General features: G+C 38.7%; 1 protein-coding gene across 4 annotated transcripts in view; it reads left to right on the top strand.

Annotated features, from left to right (window-relative positions):
* Window positions 1–22,343, top strand: part of PRRC2C (proline rich coiled-coil 2C) — a 98,372-nt gene that overhangs the window by 5,570 nt on the left and 70,459 nt on the right. For 2 of the 4 annotated variants that reach the window (XM_047077005.1, XM_047077003.1), the window contains exons 2-3: window positions 19,094–19,255; window positions 20,644–20,815. In XM_047077005.1, coding sequence (XP_046932961.1) covers window positions 19,144–19,255; window positions 20,644–20,815 — 284 coding nt within the window. In that variant the 5' untranslated portion in view covers window positions 19,094–19,143. Of the gene's footprint in view, window positions 1–19,093; window positions 19,256–20,637; window positions 20,816–22,343 lie in introns of all 4 variants that reach the window. The other 2 variants (XM_047077004.1, XM_047077002.1) reach the window with 1 other exon arrangement.

Genomic DNA, 22,343 nt, shown 5'->3' with positions numbered 1-22,343 from the left:
TCAGAAAAATATAAGTGGCCTTTGGATTTGGCTGAGAGATCTTTGGTGACCCTAAAAGAATTTAGATCGAGTAATGAGGGGTGAAAGGTTAAGCAGGGAGGAATAAGTAGTGAGACTTCTTGATTTTTAGGTGACTTAAATGCTCAATATGAGCTCTGTACTGTGAGTTAAAACACCTAGTTTTAGTCCTTTTGTCACCTACGTTTTGTCCTTTGTGCCTGCTGTTAACTTGAGAGGCAAGTAACATGGCTTCTTCAAATTTTAGGTACAGGTATTCCCCGCTTTTTGGAAGTTTGTACTATCCCACTTTGCTTTTATGAAAGACATACATTAGTACCTGCTTTTGCTAACCGGAAGAACTTTTTTTTACTTTTTTTTATTTTTGAGAGAGACAGAGCAGAAGCAGGGGGAGGGGGGGTCAGAGATAGAGGGGGACACAGAATCTAAAGCACGCTCCAGGCTCTGAGCTGTCAGGCTCTGAGCTGTCAGCACAGAGCCCGTCGCGGGGCTCAAACTCACTATGAGCTGTGAGATCATGACCTGAGCCGAGGTTGGACGTTTAACCAACTGGGCCACCCAGGCACCCTGAAAGAATTCTGAAGAAGATTTTCACTTTTACAGAAAGCAAAAAGTGACAATAGCATTCAGTGGTGAGCCATTATAGAGGCAGTGAGAGTGATGCCACCAGTGTCCTTTGGGAACTGCGTAGCATCGGGACATGGCTTTGAACTGTGTTTGTCAACATCTGTACTTTATTTTTGTGTGTGTGTGTGTGTGAGTTTGTTAGCAGGATGGCTCCTAAGGGATCAGAAAAGCCTAAGAGAGGTTATTTGTTGGGTCTGGGAATGCTACAAAAATTTTTCCATATGAGTTAATGGTAATTGTTTCTTTGCTGTAGCCATTTCAGCTTACGCAAGGTTTCAGAGGAAAGCTTTGCTCTCTCATAGCAGGGGAAACCTGTATATTCATCTGTGAAATAAAGAAAATCTCCATTTCACCTATCTCAGAGGATTGTTGCAAAGATCACATTAAATGTGTTTCCATGTGTCTTTTGAATTTAATATTCTTTGATATTACATGAGCATTCACCATACTTAAACAGAAAAGAGAACCATGAAAAATAGAAAGTTAAAAAAGGTAAAGGGAGGATAGGTTTTCTGATGTTGAGAGATCCCCTCCAAATATTTGAGTGTGCAAGGTAAGGGATGGATGCATATGTAGCTGGAGAATGGGTGGCTAGAGAAGTTAATAATTGATCTTTCTTCCCTCTTTCCTAGTGAATGATCTGAAAGTGTAGGGCTGCTTTATGTGGTTGTGCCGTTTGTGCACTGCACAAATGTGCTGGGCTGAAGGAGACAACAAGGACTGAAATCTGCTCCAGGCTCTGCTTTCAGAGTCCTGTGCTCTGGCTAGGCCTCCCAGGGGTAATCGTGCTTTCACTCCTCCCCTCTCTCCCCATGCATCACCACCTCACCCAGAGGAGTACCTGTTTCTCCCCAGAAGCATATGTTTTTCTATTTGCACAAAGGCCCTGTGGAGGCCAGTGGATGCTCTGAAAAGGTCCTGGGGAGATCTATTCAGGATACATTTAGAACAGAATAAAAAACAATCGGGAGACTGGAGAAATGGTCACCAAGGAACAAAAAACTTAGAACTTTTTAAGATGGGTTAAGTAGTTGGGCAAGTACTCATCCACTTTATCCAGTGTATTTTAAAGGTGAGTATTGTAGCTTATTAAATGTTTCCAGTAACTGGGAAACAGACTATATATGTGGATTTTAACTGAAGAAGCCACAATGTAGGAGGTATAAAATTAACTTCTGAAGGTTAGGAAGATGAAAGAGTCCATTTACTTTAAAATTTTAAAATTTTATTAATGTTTGCTTTATTTATTTATTTATTTATTCATACATACATACATACATACATACCAAGCATGAGCACGAGTAGGAGAAGGACAGAGAGAGAGGGAGACACAGAATCAGAAACAGGCTCCAGGCTCTGAGCTGTCAGTGCAGAGCCCGACACAAGGCTTGAACTCATGAACCTTGAGATCATGACCTGAGCAGAAGTCAGACGCTTAACCAACTGAGCCACCCAAGTGCCCTGAGAAATTTTGTTTTTAAAGGAAAGAGGTGTTATTGAAATGAGGCTTTTGACAGAGTAGAGATTGGTTATATTGTTGTATGAGTTTTTGAAATTCAGATAAAAATTGGATCTTTTGGTGTACCACTCTGTGAGTTTTAATATGTGTGGAGCCATGTAGCTTGCATCAAGAATTAGGATACAGAATGTAGAAAGATGAAATATCTCCCAACCCTAGATCCAGAGTCTTTGGACTCTTTGGATATTGGGGGGAGAGAAAGTATCTCTCATGCTGAAGAAAGAGCTGTTGAATAAGGATTAGAATAGGCACCTCCAGCTGCCTCAGTTGGAAGAGCATGTGACTCTTAATACATGGGGTTGTGAATTGGAGCCCCACGATAGGTGTAGAGATTTTAAAGAAAGGAAGAGAGAGAGAGAGAGAGGAAGGAAGGGAGAAAGAGAAGAAGAGGGACAGAACAGAAAAGTCAGTAATAGCCTACAAGTGCTGATTGCTTGGTTTCCTGACCAGAAAATTTTTTTATTGTGTAGTTATATTTATGACAGATTGGAAACATGGGAAGAATAAAGTTAGTAGGAGAAAGATGCGTAGGCTTCCATGTCTCAAGATACACGTTTTAATGGTGGAGGAGGAGTGGAGCCAGTGCTTGGCAGGGAGGGGTGCTAACTGGTTCTCTACACTTACAAATTTAAACTTGAAATTTCAACCCTTATGGTGCCATTTCGTTGAAGTTTAGGATAGTTCATGATGTCAAATGAACATCTTTAAGAGAATGCTTCTCTTTTTCTCCTATAACATCCAACAGACTTGCTTGCAAAAAAGTTAATTAAGAAGCTTTTATGCTTTGGTTTTTATTTGTAATGTGTAAGTTTTGAAAACACTGTTACCCATTTATTAAGTGCCAGACACCATTTTCAGAGCTTTATACGCACTTTGTTAATTAAATCTCACAGTAGACTATAGAGGATATAGCCCACAGATGAGGAAATAAAGTTCAGAATTATATTTAATGACTAGGGAAATGCTTATCCAATAATATGCATATGCCACAGTTATGCTATGAAAACACCTAGCTACCAAATGTTAGAGTTGGGATTTAAACCAAATCAGTTTTGTTTTTTAACCAAATCAGTTTTAAGAGAAGTAGTTGTGTGATATGAGCACTTTAAAAATATTATAAGTTGTCAGAAAGAGTGATCTGGGAATCACTTCATTGAGTAAATGGTAGATGTGCAGATTTATAACTTTGCTAGAACAGTAATTTGTGGTACAGAAGATTCAATAGCTGCGTATCTTTTCTAATTCTTAGGGCATTCTGCCCTAGAAACTTAATTCACGTGTTTCAGTTTCTAAGAACAGCCTGAGCCCTTCTACCATTCTGATTAGAACTCCCAACAGATTTATTTATATTACACTTTGTTTTTAAAAATGACAATTTTTAATGCTGTAGTGCTATTTGTAGTAGAGGCACTCAACATATGGTAGTATTCTTAGCTTTTCTATGATAGCTGCAAATGTGATCTTAAAAATATTTGATGTCACTCTAACTTTAGGATCACTAAGTGGTTATAACAATTGGAGATGGAAATGAACTTAGAAGTTGACTAGTTCAACTTCTTACCCAGAGCAAGACCCTTTTATTTTAAGTGGAAAATTTAGTTTAAAATTTTATAGACAGAATGCTGTCTTCTGGAGTTAATACATCCCGTCTTTGTCAGCTCCAGCTGCCATGAGAAAATACCATAGACTAGATGGCTTAACAGGAATTTATCACAGTTCTGGAGGCTGAAGACCAAGCATAATCAGGCTCTGACGAGGTCTCCCTTCCTGCCCCGCACACAACCGCCTTCTAGCTGTGTGTCTCCATGTGGCTGGGAGAGTGCCTTGGTGTCTCCTCCTGGAAGAGCTTAATTCCGTTATGAGGCCCCACCCTCATCACCTCAGCTAACCCTGATTATCTCCCACAGGCCCTGTATCTCCACATACCATCTGTCAAGTTGGGAGTTAGGGCTTCAGTGTAAGAATTCTGAGAGGGGAAACAATTCTGTACAGAGTGCCCCCCCCATTTACGATCTTTTGTACACTGATTCTTAGACTTTTTACGTTATGTTATTATACTTCAAAATGACATTTTTACAACAGATGGAATGTGTTTGTTGATAGTTATTACTGTATTTTGTTACTATAATTTTTTATCCTTGATATTTTATTCTGTACTGTAATGGAGTAAATTTGGAAATAAAAACTTGAGTCTTTAGAATCTCTTAGCCTAAAATAACATTTATCATTACATTTTAAAGGTTTGATGTTTATCTCTGTTATAATGAAAATTGAATTACGATTCTCACGTGGTGAGGTTCTCTTGGGCATTGGCTTTTGGCGTCAAGCTTCAACTTAATCTTGGCCCTATCTCTCCCCATCTAGGAGTTTTGGGTAGGTTATTTTTACTTGTTTAAAGTTGTTTCTTCATTGATAAATTTTGGTAACTTGAGCTCTGAGCTCTTATTCCCAATTTGGTGTTTTTACATCTCTAGAGCTCAGATTTAAAAAAAAAAAAAAGCTTCAAGAGACATTACTACATTAGAACATCTAGAACTTAACATCCCTCTTCGTGTTAGAAGTGGGAGATGTAAATATGAAAGATTACTCAGGTTTTTTTTTTTTAATGTTTATTTATTTTTGAGACAGACTGACAGAGCGCGAGGGGGAGGGGCAGAGAGACAGGAATTGAAGCGGGCTCCAGGCTCCAAGCTGTTAGCATAGAGCTCAACTTGGAGCTCGAATTCACGAACTTCGAGATCATGATCTGAGCTGAAGTCAGATGCTTAACCAGCTGAGCCACCCAGGTGCCCCGATTACTCAAGGTTTTAAATCTAGAGGTCAGGGAAAGTGGTTATGTGAAGTTGGGGAGAAGAACGTATTTGGGAGAGCAGACGAGGTTTTTTTGTTTTCCCTTTTTTCTTTTGGAATAATTTTAATCTCACAGAAAAGTTGTAAAAGTAGCATGAAGAATTCTGTATTCCTTCATTCCTATTCCCTGGTTATTTGCTGTTCTAAATCCTGTCATCACCTGAAACCTTAAATTCCAATCAGAAGCTCTTAATGCTTTCTCACTCAGGTAGTACATTTTCTCCTCTCGTTTTTATTAAATGAACAAAGCAATGCTTGTAAGCTTGATTCAGTAAGCATTTAATAATTACTATTTGGGGGGCTTTTAATCAGTCGTTAAAATTGGCATTTCCTTCTCTTTTCCTCCTTATCCTCTGCCACCTTCTACTTCACTCTCTGGCTTAGACTTCCGTGAAATGTTACTCTGACCATTTTCCTGGCAGTGTCTTCCTCTCCCTTGTTTTTCTTTACACGTGTCTGGCACAGCTCTAGTTCCTTTTTGTTCCAGCTGCTGTGTGTTTCCCTCCACTTCCCACTCCTGGATGTGCTGCTGGACATTAATAATGAGAGTCTTCAAACTGCTCAGGCTTGGGAAGACCATTCTATAGCCCCAGTTGCCAGCTTCTCCTGGGGTGTCAGCACTGATTGTCACTGCATCGTTTGCCTGGTTGTCTGTCTTCGCTCCCAGTTCTTTGGAAGCCTTTTCCAACCCTCTTACGTTTCCCGTTATCTCCACTCAGTTGATGAGGACATCATGCCTTTTTCATTTGTTCCTAGTAGTGCCTAATAGTAGTACAGTAGGCGCTGGGTAAATATTTGTATTAGTGAACAGGGGAATCAAGCATTTTGAGTTGTAGTTCTGTCAAGAAACTTACGTAAAGACATTTGTTCTACAATTAAAAATGTGTGCGTGCAGATTGTAGTTTGTTTTGTAATTTTTAAAAATAATTTTTTTTAACATTTATTTTTTGAGAGACAGAGAGAGACTGAGCACGAGCAGGGGAGGTGCAGAGAGAGGGAGACACAGAATCGGAAGCAGGCTCCAGGCTCTGCGCTGTCATTACAGAGCCCGACGCGGGGCTCGAACTCATGAACCGTGAGATCATGACCTGGGCCGAAGTCAGTCGCCCAAACGACTGAGCCACCCAGGTGCCCCTGTTTTGTAATTTTTAAGTAATCTCTACACCCACTGTGGTGATCAAACTTAGAAGCCCAAGATCAAGAGTTGCCACACTCCATCCACCAACTGAGCCAGCCAGGATCCCACTAAAGATTGTAGTTTGAAGGAGAGTTTTGGTAATTATCCTTACCGAAGCAGTGAACAGTAGATGAGATGGCCAGCGGGAAAGCGCATAGAGAGAGCTGGTAAAGAGAGATGGCAAAAGCATGTTACCATTTATGTAGGGAAATAGGAAAAAGAGAGACAAAACTGTCAGTCATAGAGACCAAAGAAATTGGTTTATATAGAATCTTTTTACTTTTTATATTTGTATGTGATACCTATTACTTATTAGTAGAGATTCTTCCTTTATTTTTTTAATAAAACATATGCTGTGTGTATATAGTATGCTTATTTGGAAGTGGCTGCAGGTTCTTTTCAATGTTAACTATTTAAATCAGTGGGACATTGTACTTCATTTTCCAGAGGAACTAAATTCTCACCGTAAGATTAATGAGGAAAGAGAGGTAAACAGAGCTTGGATACTTAGAAGCCCATGGTGGTCAGAAAGATGATTGGCATTTAGTTGAATTTAACAAATTGGCAATTTGTGAAAGTATGGGTTTTTTCGAATATACTAGATTTTTAAAAATCATTATTTATTTATTTTGAGATGGGGGGTCAGGGCAGAGAGAGAACGGGACAGAGGATCTGAAGCAGGCTCTGTGCTGACAGAGAACCTGATGCAGGGCTCGAACTCACAAACCATGAGATCATGACTTGAGCCAAAGTTGGACCCTTAACCCGCTGAGCCACCCAGGCGCCACTGAAATATGCTAGATTTTAAATGTCACTAAAAATAATGTTTTTTTGTATTGAATACTTGTAAATCCTTATGTAATGGTGAGTAGCCTTAGAATCTTACACTTTCTGAGACTGAAGGAATCTAAGGGATCATAGCTAATCTTGCCTTGATGTGGAAACCTTTTGCAGATTTTTTTTCAAATAATTTTCAACCTATGATGGTTGTCCTTCATAAAAACCATCTTTTTGTTACCGGTGTTGAGTGTCATCCTTTCATTTTGAAAGGTTGGTGTTTATATTGTGATAAACTACTGCCTTCCAAATTTCCCTTAGACCATTTGGAAGCAGTCTGTTTGCTTTTATTATATATGTATATTTGTAGGCTCCATGCTCAGCGTGAGGCTTGAACTCATGACCCCAATATCAAGAACTGCACACTCTGGGGTGCCTGGGTGGCTTTCCTTGGCTTTCAGGTCTTGATCCCAGGGTGGTGGGATCAGCCCCGAGTCCCTGCGTAGGGCTCATGCTGTGTGTGGAGCGTTCTTGGAATTCATTCTCTCTCTCTCTCTCTCTCTCTCTCTCTCTCTCTCTGTCTCACATTTAAAAAAAGGGTACCTGGATGGCTCAGTTGATTAAGTGTCCAACTCTTGATTTTGGCTCAGATCATGATCTCATGGCTCAAAGTTTCAAGTCCTGTATAGGGCTCTGTGCTGACCATGTAGCCTGCTTGAGAATCTGTCTCCCTCTCTCTGCCCCTCCTTCACTTGAGCACCCTTGGTCTCTCTCTCATAAGTAAACTTTAAAAAATAAAATTAAAATAATTTTTAAAAAAAAATTTTTTTTCAACGTTTATTTATTTTTGGGACAGAGAGAGACAGAGCATGAACGGGGGAGGGGCAGAGAGAGAGGGAGACACAGAATCGGAAACAGGCTCCACGCTCTGAGCCATCAGCCCAGAGCCCGACGCGGGGCTCGAACTCACGGACTGCGAGATCGTGACCTGGCTGAAGTCGGACGCTTAACCGACTGCGCCACCCAGGCGCCCCTAAAATAATTTTTTGAAAAAGTAGCATGCTCTACTGACTGAAACAGCCAGGTGCCCCACAGTCTATTTGCTTTTGAAATACTAGCTTTTTTTTTCCTTCTTCACTTATTTCATCTTAACACTTTTTTGCAAAAAAAAAAAAAAAATTTGTTTACAAGGTGATATGTATATTCATTGTTTAAATCTTGAAAATGTAAATGCACATGTTTTGGTGTATCTAATTTTGGTGAAAAATGTTAGTTTCTGACCATCATTGCTCAGAGTCCTAGAACCTTGAATTTAGAAATATGATCACTGGGGCGCCTGGGTGGCTCAGTTGGTTAAGTGTCCAACTGTTGGTACCGGCTCAGGTCATGATCTCACAATTCGTGAGTTTGAGCCCTGCACTTTCCTTTGGTGCAGGGCCTGCTTGGGATTCTTTCTCTCATTCACTTTCTGCCCCTCCCCCAGGCACGTGCATGTTCTCTCCCTCTCATTCTCTCTCAAACTAAAAAAATAAACTTAAAAAAAAATAAGATTACTTTCTCTTCCCTTAAAGAGGGGTGTACTATTATTCAGTAGGCTTTTTTTTTTTAATATTTATTTATTATTGAGAAAGAGCGCAAGTCAGCCGTGGAGGGGAAGAGAGAGAGGGAGACACAGAATCTGAAGCAGGCTCCAGGCTCTGAGCTGTCAGCACAGAGCCCGATGCGGAACTCGAACTCAGGAACTGCGAGATCATGGCATGAGCCGAAGTTGGATGCTCAACTGACTGAGCCACCCAGGCGCCCCTCATAGGCTTTGTTTTCGTAGACTGACCCTGAGTGATCGCTAGGGCAGCACATATACTAAAATTGGACCCATAACAGAGATCAGCCTGGCCCCTTGCAAGGATGATGTGTTGACTGACCCACAGGCCTTAATGATTCACTTTTATAGGTACATCGTAAGCAAGACAGTAATGTTAAAAAAAATACATTCTTAATGGCATGCAAATAACAAAAAATGTTTTAAAACTAAAAAGACCATATGGTTCCTTTATAGAGGCTATAGTTCCTTTGTAACTGCGACAATATAGTTTTTGAAGTCAGAATCTGGCAGATTGAAAAGAAATGCACCTGTTGAGCTTACTGTTTCAAGGGTTTTTAAATTACTGATTGTGTAAATTGTATTGTTCTGTTACTGAAGGTGTGGATCTGCTGAATGCAGCCCTGGGTTTACTCAGCAGTTGAGATTTTTTATTAATTTTCCTCCAGTGGCTCTTCATGACATTTAGATTAAATTGGACAATAGTCCTATCCTAGTCTACTAGGCTCTGCAAAATCTGACTTCTGCTGCCTACTCTGACTTCTTCTCCTGCCTCTCTCCCTCAGACATGAACCCACTTATCCCAGATCAAAATTAGTTTTATCCCCCCAGTGGTTCTCAACTGTGGCTATACTTGCATACCTTGGGGATATTGTGGGTTCAGTTCCAGACCAGTGTAATAAGGTAAATACCTCAATAAAGCAAATCAAATGAAAAATTTTTTGGTTTCCCAGTGCATGTGAAAATTATCTTTATACTGTATTGTAGTCTATTAAGTGTGCAATAGCAGTATGTTTTATAAAAACAGTGTATATACTTTAATTAAAAATTACTTTATTGATAAAAAAATGCTAACCATCATCTTAGCTTTCAGTGAGTCGTAATCTTTTTGCTCATGGAGGATCTTGCCTTGATGTTACTGACTGATGAGGGTGGTAGTAGCTGAAGGTTGGGGGGCTGTTGCAGTTTCTTAAAATAAGACAGCAGTGAAGTTTGCCACATCAATTGAATTGGTATTCTCTCTCTGTCTGCCCATCCCCGGATCATGTTCTCTCTCTCCCAAAATAAATAAATAAACTTAAAAAAAATTAGAGTCAGTCTTCTCAAACCCTGCCACTGTTTTATCAGCTAAGTTTATGTCGTATTCTGAATCCTTTATTGTCGTTTCAGCATCTTCACCAGGAGTAGAATCCATCTCAAGAAACACTTTCTTTGCTCATCCCTAAGAAGCATCTCCTCATCCATTTAAGTTTGATGCGGAGATTGCAGCAATTTAATTCCATCTTCGGGCTCCACTTCTCATTCAGTTCTCTTGCTGTTTGCACCACATCTGCAGTTACTTCCCCCACTCAAGTCTTCAGCCCCTCCAGGTCATCCACAGGGGTTGGAATCAACTTCTTCCAAACTCCTTTTAGTGTTGATATTATGTGTGACCTCATGTATCTAGTCTCCAGTTTTTAGCCACAGCTGCATCTTGTGCCTAGGCTGTTGCAGTCTATGATGTTTCCACCTTGTACCTTTGGCTGTCCACAATCCATTCTCCGCATTGTAGCCAGGATATTTTTAAAACCAACATACGTCTCTGTTCGGAATCAAATGGTTTCACATTACTTTAAAGATAACATTTAAAATTCTAACAGACTTTCTCATGCAAACTTCTCTTTCCCTTTCAACTCTCTTTCTCACTAGTTTCTACTTATTCAGCTTTTATGTTTTCAAACATGATAAGCATGTCAGGACCTTAGGGCCTTTGTATTTGCTTTTTCTTCATCCTTGAAGCAGGCACCTTCCCCATTAGATCCAAACCAGAAGCGTTTCCCTCAGGGAGGCTTTTGGCGATCAACTAGTAGTTCCACTGTGTCTTACTTTCTCATATTATCCTGTGTGGTTTCATTCGTAGCATTTGTTATTGTCTGAAATGATCATATTTATCTATCCTTTCAGTCACCACAAAGACCCCTGAGAGCAGATTCTAATGTGCTGTCAAATAATTCTTTAACCCAGGGTTGCGAAGACTTTCTCCCTTGTAAGTTTTTACATTTTGTCTATGCCCCCTTTTTTAAAAATTGGGATACAATTAACATATCACGTTGTAGAAGTTGGAGGTGTGTGTGTTGACTTGATTTCATGCATTTCTGTACTGCCAGATGATTATTACTGGAACATTAGTTGATGTTCTTTTCATCACATAGTTATTTTTTTGTGTAGAGAGAACATTTAAATTCTTCTCTCTTACCAACTTTGGTGTATATAATGTATCATTTTGACTGTAACCATAATGCTGTGCATTAGATCTCCAGAATGCTCATGTCTTCTAACTTCAGTTTGTACTCTTTGCTATGGTCCATTTTGAGTTGTTTGTATATGGTAGGAGGTATGGATTAGAATTCATTTTTTTGTATATATGTATACCTAATTGCTCTACCACCACTCGTTGAGAAGATTGTACTTTATCCACTGCATTTTCTTCACGTTTGTAAAAAATCAGGTGCCTGTGTATATTTATATTTCTGCACTCTGTACTGTTTCATTGATCAGTCTTTTTTTAGGCCAATACCACACTGTGTTCATGGCTGTTTGATAAGTACTGAAATCAGGTGACCAATGTCTTGGTCTTCCAACTTTCTTTTTAAAGCTCTTTTGATTATTCTAGGTCCTGTTTATTTCTTAATGAGTTTTAGAACCAGCTTGACAAATTCTACCACTCTCTCCCCCTGAAATTCCTTCTTTGATTTTGTTTGGGATTTCTTTGAATCTGTAGATCAATCTGGCAAGGAATCGCATCTCATAGATATTGGGTCTTCTGATCCATGCACAGGGCATAGTATCATGTAAAAAGATAAAACTACAAATCATCGATTTTTTTTTAATGTTGATTTTTTTTGAGAGAGACAGAGACAGAGTGCGAGGAGGGAGGGGGGGCAGAGAGAGAGGTAGAGAAAGAATCCCAACCAGGCTACGCACTGTCAACACAGAGGACTTGATCACAGGAACCCGAACCTGTGAGACAACCAGGGGGCCCTACAACAGATTTTTATATATTGATCTTGTGTCTTGTGTGCAACCTTGGTAGACTCTTTTTTAGTTCTAATAGCTTTTTCTAGAACCTGTTAGATTTTCTGCAGATATGATCAGTTCAGCAAAGTCAAGAGTTTTATTTCATCCCTCCCGTTCTGAATTCCTTTTGTTTCTTTTTCTTCTTATTGCACTGGCTAGAACTTCTAGTACAGTGTTGGACAGAAGGAGAGAATTGATATCTTTGCCTTATTCCTGATCTTTGGGAGGACAGGAGTAAGCATTCAGTTTTTTATCATTAAGTATGATGTTGCTATAGGTTTTTGGATTTTACTAATAGACTTTATTTTTTTGTTGGTTTTCATACATGCCCTTTATCAAGATGAGCCCTAGTTTACTTAGAATTGTTATCAGGGATAGGTATTGGCTTTGTCATGTGCCTTTTGATATTGAGATAATCGTGTGCTTATCTATGGTGAAATGCATTGATTTTTGATTGTTAAACCAACCTTGCATTCCTGGGATAAAGATACTTAAATAATAAAAAAATCTCATATATTATTCCTTTAGTTCTCTTTCTGGTGTGGTTCATTCTTTTCTGTAGATCTAGATTCTGATGTTGCCATTTTTTTTTCCTAGTTGAAGAACTTTAATATTTAATATTTCTTGTAGTGTAGGTCCTGCTAGTGATGAATTCTTTCAGGTTTCTTGTGTCTGAGAAAGCCCCTAACCCCTTTTTTGTTCTTCAGTTTTGAAAGATATTTTTATTCAGTAGAGAATTCTAAGTTCATCAGGGTCTTTTTCTTTCAATACTTTCAGGCATGAGGCTGCAACATTTCTCACTTGCATCATTTCCAACAAGAGTTGTTTTTTTAAGTATCCTTAACAAAATTTTGTTAATGTTTACCTATTTTTGAGAGAGGGAGATCGCCAACAGGGGAGGTGCAGAGAGAGGGAGACAGAGGATCTGAGGTGGACTCTGCACTGACAGCACAAAGCCCAGTGTGACGCTCGAACTCGCATACTGTGAGATCATAACCTGAGCTGACCCAGGTGCCCCTGCTGTTGTTATTTTTATGTTTGTTTCTCTTGTTGCTTAAAAAAATTTTTTTTTTTATTTTTTACATTTATTTATTTTTGAGAGACAGGGAGACAGAGACAAGTGGGGGGAGGGGCAGAGAGAGAAGGAGACCCGGAATCCGAAACAGGCTCCAGGCTCTGAGCTGTCAGGACAGAGCCTGATGCAGGGCTCGAACCTGTGAGATCATGACGACACTCAACTGACTGAGCCACCCAGGTGCCCCTCTTTTGTTGCTTTTAAAATTTTCTCCTTAGGGGGTGCCTGGGTGACTCAGTCAGTTAAGTGTCTGACTCTTGATTTCTGGTCAGGTCATAATCGTGGGTTTGATCCCTATGTCAGGCTTTGTGCTGACAGCTCAGAACCTGGAGCCTGCTTCAGATTCCTGTCTCTTCTCTCTCTCTCTCTCTCTTTCCCCTTCCCCACCTGTGCTCTCTCTGTCTCTCTGAAAAATAAAATTTGGGAAAAAAAGATTCTCTTTATTGTTACAGATTTTTTTAAAAGACTTTTTTATTTTTAAGTAATCTCTACACCCGACATGGGGCTCAAACTCACAACCCTAAAATCAAGAGTTGTATATTTTATTGCCTGAGCCAGCCAGGCTCCCTTCTTTATTTTTAGTTTTGAACAATTTGATTATGATGTGCTTTTGGTGTGATTTTCCTCATATTTTTTATGCTTGGATTTGTTGAGTCCTTTGGACCTGGGTTTGTAGTTTTCATCAAATTTGTAACATTTGGTCATTATTTTTTCTCTCACCCTACTTAAGTGACTGCTATTACACACAGATTAGGCTGCTTGAAGTCGTCTCAAGGCATACTGATACTTTTTTTTCTTAAGTTCTTTTTTTCGCATTGTCTTTTCATCTACTGATGACTTCCAAGTTCACTATTTTTTTTTTTTATCAAAATGCCTAAAATGCTGCTAGTCCCATCCAGTGTGTTTTTCATTTCTATAAATTTTGATTTTTAAATATCTTTCATGTCTCTATTTGTAGTCAACCTTCTTGTTGAATATATAGAATGCAGTTATACTTTTAAAAAACTGGTTTAACAATGGTTTATGGCCACTGGGTCACCTGGGTTGGTTTCAATTGATTTGATTCTTTAATGTGGTTCATCTTTTCGTGTCTGTTTGTGTAATTTTTATTTGCATGCAACAGTGTAGATTTTACTCTCTTTGGGTGTTGGATTTTCCTTCTTTTTTATATACATTCTTTAAATTTCTTTCAGACTTGGTTACTGGGGAACAACAGTTTGATCCTTTTGAGTGTTGCTTTAAGATTTCCAGATCAGTGTTTACTTTTACTTTGGGTACTTTTTTTTTTTAACCACTGCTGAGATGAGGTGTTTGTTAATACTCTATCCAATACCCAGTGATTTAAGAGTTTTGTTGTTGTTGTTTTTTAAGTCTGGCTGGTGAGAACAGACACTATTCCCCGCCCTTTGTGAATAGCATGTACTGTTCCTCTGATTAAAATGGTTCTTTCCTGAGGCAGCTGGGTGGCTCAATGGGTTAAGCTTCTGACAGGCTCAGGTCATGATCTTGTGGTTCCTGAGTTTGGGCTCTCTGCTGTCAGTGCAGAGCCAGCTTGGACCCTCTTGTCTCCCTCTCTCTCTCTCTGCCCCTTCCCCATGTGTTCTCTCTCTTTCAAAAATAAATAAATATTAAAAAAAAAAAAAAAGAAGAAGGTTCTTTCCTGGCTTTGGTAGCTTCCTAACACACATCTGCACACTGGTACTGTGCTGAATATTCAAGGGGGATCCTCTTCAGGTCTGTAGCATTTTCTCTGTATAACTCTCTTTCAAATATTCTGTCCTAGCACCCTGAGCTCAGCTTCATAGTTTTCCGCTCAGGCAGTCTGCCAGCTTCCACTTGAGTGCCATGACCTGGGAACTCTCTAGGCACTAAATTCAGGAAACCGTAGGTCTCAATTCACTTTTTTCTGTCTTTTGGGGATCACTGTACTTTCTTGCCTGATGTGCAGTATCTTAGGCTCTGGTGTTACTTACATATAAAAATTATACATATGCATATGTGTATATACAGATACACGTCTATATATACTGGATGGTATATATAAAAATGTGTTTTGTCCAGTTTTTGAGTTGAATTGTTTCAGTAGGGGAATGTAAATCTGATCCCTGTTACCTCATTTTAGCTGAAAGTGTACACCTGTCAGGCCCGATTATTACTTTCTTAGAAAATTCTTGTGTAGCTATGGTTCTTTGATTTATTTTAGGCACCCAAACAGGAATTCCACTTAAAAAATATTTTTTAAGTACATTATACAAAGTGAAGGTAAATCTTGATCATGCTTAGGCTAGATTGGTTGGATTCTTTTGATACTTTGTCCTAAAAGTAATCTTAAATTTTGAACAAGTCACTGGCTTTTCTTTCAGATATATGTTAGCTAAGATTCAGTCTACTTGGGGCTTTTTCAGGGTATATCTTCTCAAGTCTTTCAGGAGGAACACCCCAAAAAGCAAGTAGGCTAAATTAAACTTTGGCCTTAAACTAAAAGTTCTCATACCAACTGGCAAACCACTGTAGTGGAATCGACCTTTCTGATTTATAGTTTTATTGCTTATGGCTCCAATTCTTTGGTTTTTTTAAAAAAAAATTTTAACGTTTATTCATTTTTGAGAGACAGAGTATGAGTGGGGGAAGGGGCAGAGAGAGGGAGACACAAAATGTGAAGCAGGCTCCAGGCTCTGAGCTGTCAGCACAGAGCCTGACATGGGGCTCAAATTCACAAGCTGTGTGTGAGATGCTTAATCGACAGCTTACTAGGCACCCCGTCCAATTCTTTGGTTTTAAAAATGCATATTGTGGAGTGCTTGGGTGGCTTGGTTGAGTGTCCAACTCTTAATTTTGGCTCAGATCGTGATCTCATGATTCGTGGGATCCAGCCCTTTGTTGGGCCCTGTGCTGACAGTATGGAGACTGCTTAGGATTCTCTCTCTGCTCCCATCCCCCCCCCCATCCCCTCTTTTTCTCTCACAAAATAAATAAATAAAAACTTCAAAAAACCCCTGTTAAGCTGCATATTCTTTTATACCAGTTAGGTACATTAAGTGATAGTTTGTCCTTTTGATGGAATTATCATTCAATTCATTTATATACCATCTTGTGTATTTGATGTATATATTTTTTCTGGTGTAATAGGTACTGTAAAACATAAAAACAAGAGCAGGTCATAAGCATATGAAAGCACATGTTTACTCTGTATTCTTGTGGCCTAATAAGTTGATTCTTTGTCCGTATTTCTCACTGCAGAGTACACCCAGTGTGTGTTTTAATAACCTCTTTTGAGAAAAGAGTATGTACTGAAGGGCATATTTTATTTCACTTCTTTCTTTTTAAGGAATAGGAAGAAAGATATATCCCCTTTACTGCAGTGATTTTGAAGACTGCTTGCATATTAGAATCAGCTGAGGAATTTTTTCAAACAAAGGATTGATGCCCAGGCCCCACCTTGAAACCACAGATACTGACATATTTTAAGTCCCAGGTGATTCCAGTGTGCAGCAAGGATTAAGAACCATGGCTTAGGATATATCTGCTTTTAATAAATCAGCAAATCCTAAACTTGTGTGTGTCTCAGCATCGCCTGAGGACTGGGTAAAACTGAATGCTGGGCCCCATCCTCAGGGTTGGATTTGGCAGGTCTGGGTTGGGGCCTGAGAATTTGCATTTCTGGTAAGTTGTACATGATGGTTGAGAACCCCTGTGCCAGTAGTTGGAGACAGGGACGCTGTTGAGAAAGATGGATGTAGATGCAGGTGGGCTTGTAGGTTTGCCCCTGTGTTTGAGGAGTTTCTTAAAACGTTGTTTTGTCTATGATGTAGGCATGTGAGGGTCTCCACTAACAGAGTGTGGCAGGGAGTGGTTGAGAGGTTTAAGGTGTTAAACTGCCATTAAATGAGAGTGAAAGAACAAGTTGACTGTTTCTCTTTTTTTTCCTTTTTAAATTTATCATTACTATCTATCTATCTATCTATTTATTTATTTATTTATTTTGAGAGAGAGAGCAAGCACAGGGGAGGGGCAAAGGAAGGGACACATTGAGCTGAAATCAAGAGTCAAGACGCTCAACCCACTGAACCACCCAGTCGCCACTGACTTTTTTTCTTGATATATCAGTTACTTTTTCTTACCTGAAGAGAGATCTCTTTGAATCTTAATTTCATCATATAGTAAATATGCACTGCCCCCTTTTTTGTTTTTGTCATTGTAGATGAATGTATGTTTTCCCTACATCTTTGTTCATGGTATTGGTGAAAATATGTCAACACGATAGGGTCTGGGAGTACAGCTCTTTACACCATCATCATCATTAGCACCTTAGGAATGGAATGAATTGTATGCATTCTTACATATATGGTAGCAGATAGCAAGCTATTTATATATCATGTAGTTCTTTTGGTTGCCGGTGAGTCCTTTTCACAATTTATATCAAGGAGAGCTTGTTTGCTAAGTGTATACCTGGAGAGCTAACTGGTTATCTACAGTTGCATGGGGAGGAGGTGGCATGATATAATGGACTGACCCAGAAGCCTTGATTTCAAATCCAATCCCATTTACCTGTGAACATCAGTTTCTTCATCTGTAAAATCAGGATACTAACTATAGTGTAGTTAGTTGTTAGCCTGAAATGTGAAAATTTTTGGTAAATTCTATAGAACTATACATATATTGAATGTGGTAGTTGATATACCTGTAACACCACACCTCTGCATGTGGTGCTGATTCTACAGTTGACAAATGTAAAACCAGTAGGCAAAATGATCTTTATGATGTTAGAGTCTGCATAGGCATTCCTTGATTTGGAATACTTTTTGCATGATGTATGTATCTATTCTCTGTGCTTCAGTTCTCAGTGCTTTTAGCTATTGATGGGTGTAGGGTTTGGGGGTAGAATTGGCCATCTTATGCCCTACTTCCACCCTAACCACTTAAAGACATATTTAAATATAAAACAAAACCATAAGGTTGATATGTGTGAACTCCATGAAATGGAAGGAAAATAGTATAAGCTAATTTGTGTATTTTTCGTGTTTATTAATAGACTGGTTTTTAGTTAAGGCACACACAAGATTAGGATATATTAGCCCCAAAGATGAAATTCTTTTGTTTGTATATGAGTGTTCATAAAAATACTATTTTCTTCTCATAACTTCTTTTATATAGAGAGACTTGTTTTGACAAGTTCACACCACTTCTTGAACATTAAAACCATAGCCATGAAATAGAATACTGTTTTTATGTACCTTAGGTTTATGAGGAAATGTTTGCAGAGAAAATAGAATGTTTCTTTTATTCTAAATTGTTAAATTACTGTAGTTTTTTAAGACACATACTGCTTGAAAACAGAGGCATGCAATTTAGAGGAATGATGGTAATCCTTGTATCATATTTACATTCCATATGTATGAAGTGATGCCTGTCGTCTCAAGCCTATTAAATTGAATAGTTTTTGTTTGTTAAATAGAAAGACAGTCTCCATAGATGTACTGTAGTTGAACTATTCATTTCAGTATGGATTAAAATTTTTTTTCTTCTTCTTTTTTTTTTTTTTTAAAGTAGGCTCCAGACCCAATATGGGGCTCGAACTCATGATCCTGAGATCGAGTAGCATGTGCTGTCAACTGAGCTAGCCGGGAGCCTCTGGATTAAAACTCTTATTCTGATACAGTTAAGTGGTTATAAACCACTAATGTGTTAACTGAAGGCAGGACAGTTTACTTTGATTGATACGGTTGTGTGTTCTTGGAATTTGACAGTATTGAAGGAGTGTATGAAACTATTATTTTTAAGTTTGTTTATTTTGAGAGAGCATGAGCACGCAGGAGGGGGAGAGAGAGTGAAAGAGAGAGAATCCCAAGCAGGCTACTTACTATCAGTGCAGAGCCCAGTGCAGGGCTTGATCTCATGAATCATGAGATCATGACCTGAGCCAAAACCAAGCTGGGTGCCCAACCAACTGAGCCAACCAACTGAGCCAACTGAGCTGGGTGCCTAACCAATTGAGCCAACCAGGTGTCCTGAAATTATTGTTGATATGAGTTATTGAAGATTGATTTCATTTCTCAGTGTTTTTATTTTTCAGAATTTCTGGGAACATTTGAATTTACTGAGAGTTTCTTAAAGTAAGCTAGCTAATAAATTCTAAAATGTTCCTCACTTTTCATTTTTATGTGTGTCTTAAAGGTTTGAAGGGGTGTGGCAGGAGGTTTTGGACTCGATGAGTTTCCACCGAAATGTCGGAGAAGTCAGGCCAGAGTACAAAAGCAAAGGATGGGAAAAAGTATGCAACACTCAGTTTATTTAATACTTACAAGGGTAAATCTTTAGAAACTCAGAAAACCACAGGTGAGTAAAAACAAGTGGCATATTTTTATGATTTTCATGGTTTTGTTTTATTACCATGATTGGTATTCTGGAGCTATTCCTGTTAGGAGCTAGGACAAACCCATGTTTATGCAGCCCTCTGTACATTAGACTTTGTGTATGTGTTCATTTTTCAGGGGAAAAATTAAATAATCTTAACAGCTGAAAATTTATAAGTGTTTTAAAATATGTTTTTTATTTTCTTATTTGTTGTCAGCAGACAATAAGTAGAACTGTGTGGTTCCAAAGGGGAATCTCGTTCAATGAGATTGGTAGGCATAGAATTAGTGGGTATTTACCACCACTTTTAGTTACAGAATAAAGACAGTCCTGGGGTGTTTTGTTTGTTTTTTGATAACTTGAACCCAGTGTTTACAGTGAAAGGTGAAAACTGGACATTACGTATGTATGGTACGTTAGCAGTATTCATTATGAATGAGAAGTTAGCATATTCTAAATATGTACTAAATTTGGGGTTTAGAATAGATTCCCTGAAAAGATTACAAGACATGTTTTCACCCATGTTTTTCCTTTTCATAGTAAATAGGGTTCGTTGTTAAACTGTTTAAATCATCTTTTCAGTAGCTCGATAGTTTAATATTTCTACCGTGGGTTATGTTGCTGGCATGTGGCTTAGTTTTAAAATTCTTAGAGAAAGACAGATATCACATGATTTCACTCATATGTGGAATTTGAGGAACTTAACAGATGATCATAGAGGAAGGGAAGGAAAAATAAGATGTAAACAGAGAGAGGCAAACCATAGGAGACTCATTTTTAAAGGTTTTGTTTTGTTTTTAAAGTTTATTTATTTTGAGAGAGAGAGAGCACCAGTGCGAGAGGAGCAGGAGGAAGGTGGGGGGGGGGGGGCGGGTGCAGAGGATTCAAAGCAGGCTCTGGGCTGAGAGCAGATAGTCCGATACAGGGCTAGAACTCAAAACCTGCGAGATCATGACCTGAGCTGAAGGCAGATACTATGTTTAACCAACTGAGCCACCCAGGCACCTCCAAACTATACAGTTTGGAGATGTATAGTACAGAGAACAAACTCAGAGATTGATGAGAGTGGGGAAAATGGGTGATGGGCATTAAGGAAGGCACTTTTGGGATGAGCACTGGGTGTCATATGTAAGTGACGAATCACTGGATTCTACTCCTGAAGCCAAGAGTGCATGGTATGTTAACTAACTTGAGAATGAATGAATGAATGAATGAATGAATGAATGAATGAAGTTCATATTTTAAAATTTTAGGAAGTAATAGTTCAAGATTTCATTAATTCCTCTTGTCTTTCTATATAGTTTTAAGAATAAATTGAGCAATAAAATAGATGTTCTAAGAAAGTTGATGTTATTGATCTTTAGTTGCAGCTCGACATGGATTACAGAGTCTCGGAAAAGTTGGTATTTCACGGCGTATGCCTCCACCTGCTAACCTCCCAAGTCTCAAAGCAGAAAACAAAGGCAATGACCCTAATGTGAACATTGTACCTAAAGACGGCACAGGATGGGCATCAAAACAAGAACAGCATGAAGAAGAAAAGTGAGTCAAACTCAACTAAAGAATGAAACTATTCCCCTTTCTTTAGAGAACTTCTCTTGTCTTGTCTTGTCTTGTCTTGTCTTCTAAGATTTTATTTCTAAGTGATCTCCACACCCAGCATGGGTCTCAGACCCACAGCCCTGAGATCAAGAGTCGAATACTCCACCGACTCCAGCCAGCCAGGTGCCCTGGAGAGAGCTTCTATTTGCGTTCGTTCTGCGTGCTAGACGTTATGCTACATGTATTAGATACCTCATGCCATCTAAAATCTTTTACATAGCCAACTTTTGGTGAATTTGTTTTTTAAAGAAAGTTTTATTCATTTTTTAAAGTTTATTTATTTTGAGAGAGAGAGCATGTGTGCACAGGTGAGGAAGGGGCAGAGAAAGGGGAGAGAGAGAATTCCCAGCGGGCTCCGAGCTGTCAGCCCAGAGCCCGATGCAGGGCTCTGTCACTGTGAGATCATGACCTGAGCCAAGATCAAGAGTTGGATGCTTAACCGACTCAACCACCCAGGCTCCCATGATGAATTTGTTTTTGTGAGAATATTTAGGGGCAGTGTTTCTATGTGTCAGTGTAGAACAACAGATGACAGAATTGCTAATCACAACTCTTCTTATGTACCAACCATGTCAGGCGCCCTCAAACCCCCACCATATCTGGCATTCTCCGAATATAATTAGGAGTTGATTCTGTTAAATAATTTCCATGATACTAAGAATTCCTGTCTGACTGGTTCACTGAAACTATACCTGATGCACATTTTTAAGTGCTCAAGTAATGTTATTTGAACGAATAAAGAATTAGCAAGAAGGCTATGATAGAATTAATAATGACCTTATTCAATGCATGTTTAGCATTCTGTGTTTCAGGGATTATGCAGGGCTCTTAAGTTTATTGAATGACCAAGTGAAGTAGTGGTAATTTGGAAAAATAATACAAGCAATTGGGTACTTGGTGCTTTTTGTCTGTGTCTGTTATCAAATTTTTGTATTCCTATTTGGGGAACTTTATATAGTAAATTTGACTTTACTTGGATAAAGCTTGTCAAAGACATTGTTCTCTGTTTCTTAGTTGTAGAATTATTTTGTAGTAGCAAGTTAGTTACGGGTCTCAGTATACCAGAAATATATTGCATCTGTTAAGTTTCTTAACTACTATCTTTTTTATTTTCAAGCATTAACTCATTATAATTATTGAATAAAACTGTAGATTGTTTAAAGATACCTTTTACTCAAGGGGATGTACCAGGCAGGCTGCTGTTACTGCTTCCGGTAACATTAATAAGTACAGTGGTGAACCTGTTGACTGCCAGATGGAGAGTTTGCTTAGACTTAGCACTGGTCAAGTCCACCAGTCCAGACAGTATGTATGCTATAATGTTATTTCTAATTATATATAAATGTAGACTTTTTCAAAACAGACTTTTGGTAGCTATGCTCAATAATGAATGTTCCCTTTTTTTTTTTTTTTTTTTTTTTTTTGCAAAATTAAAAACAAGCTGTCTTCTTGGGTTATTAAAAGATAG

The sequence above is a fragment of the Lynx rufus genome, unplaced genomic scaffold (assembly GCF_022079265.1).
Source record: "Lynx rufus isolate CCGP_SWC_20201006 ecotype Redwood Valley unplaced genomic scaffold, mLynRuf1.p SCAF_15, whole genome shotgun sequence".
In the NCBI taxonomy this organism is placed as follows: Eukaryota; Metazoa; Chordata; class Mammalia; order Carnivora; family Felidae; genus Lynx; species Lynx rufus.
Note: the sequence above shows the minus strand (reverse complement) of the source record. Positions and strands in the feature narration are given on the sequence as shown.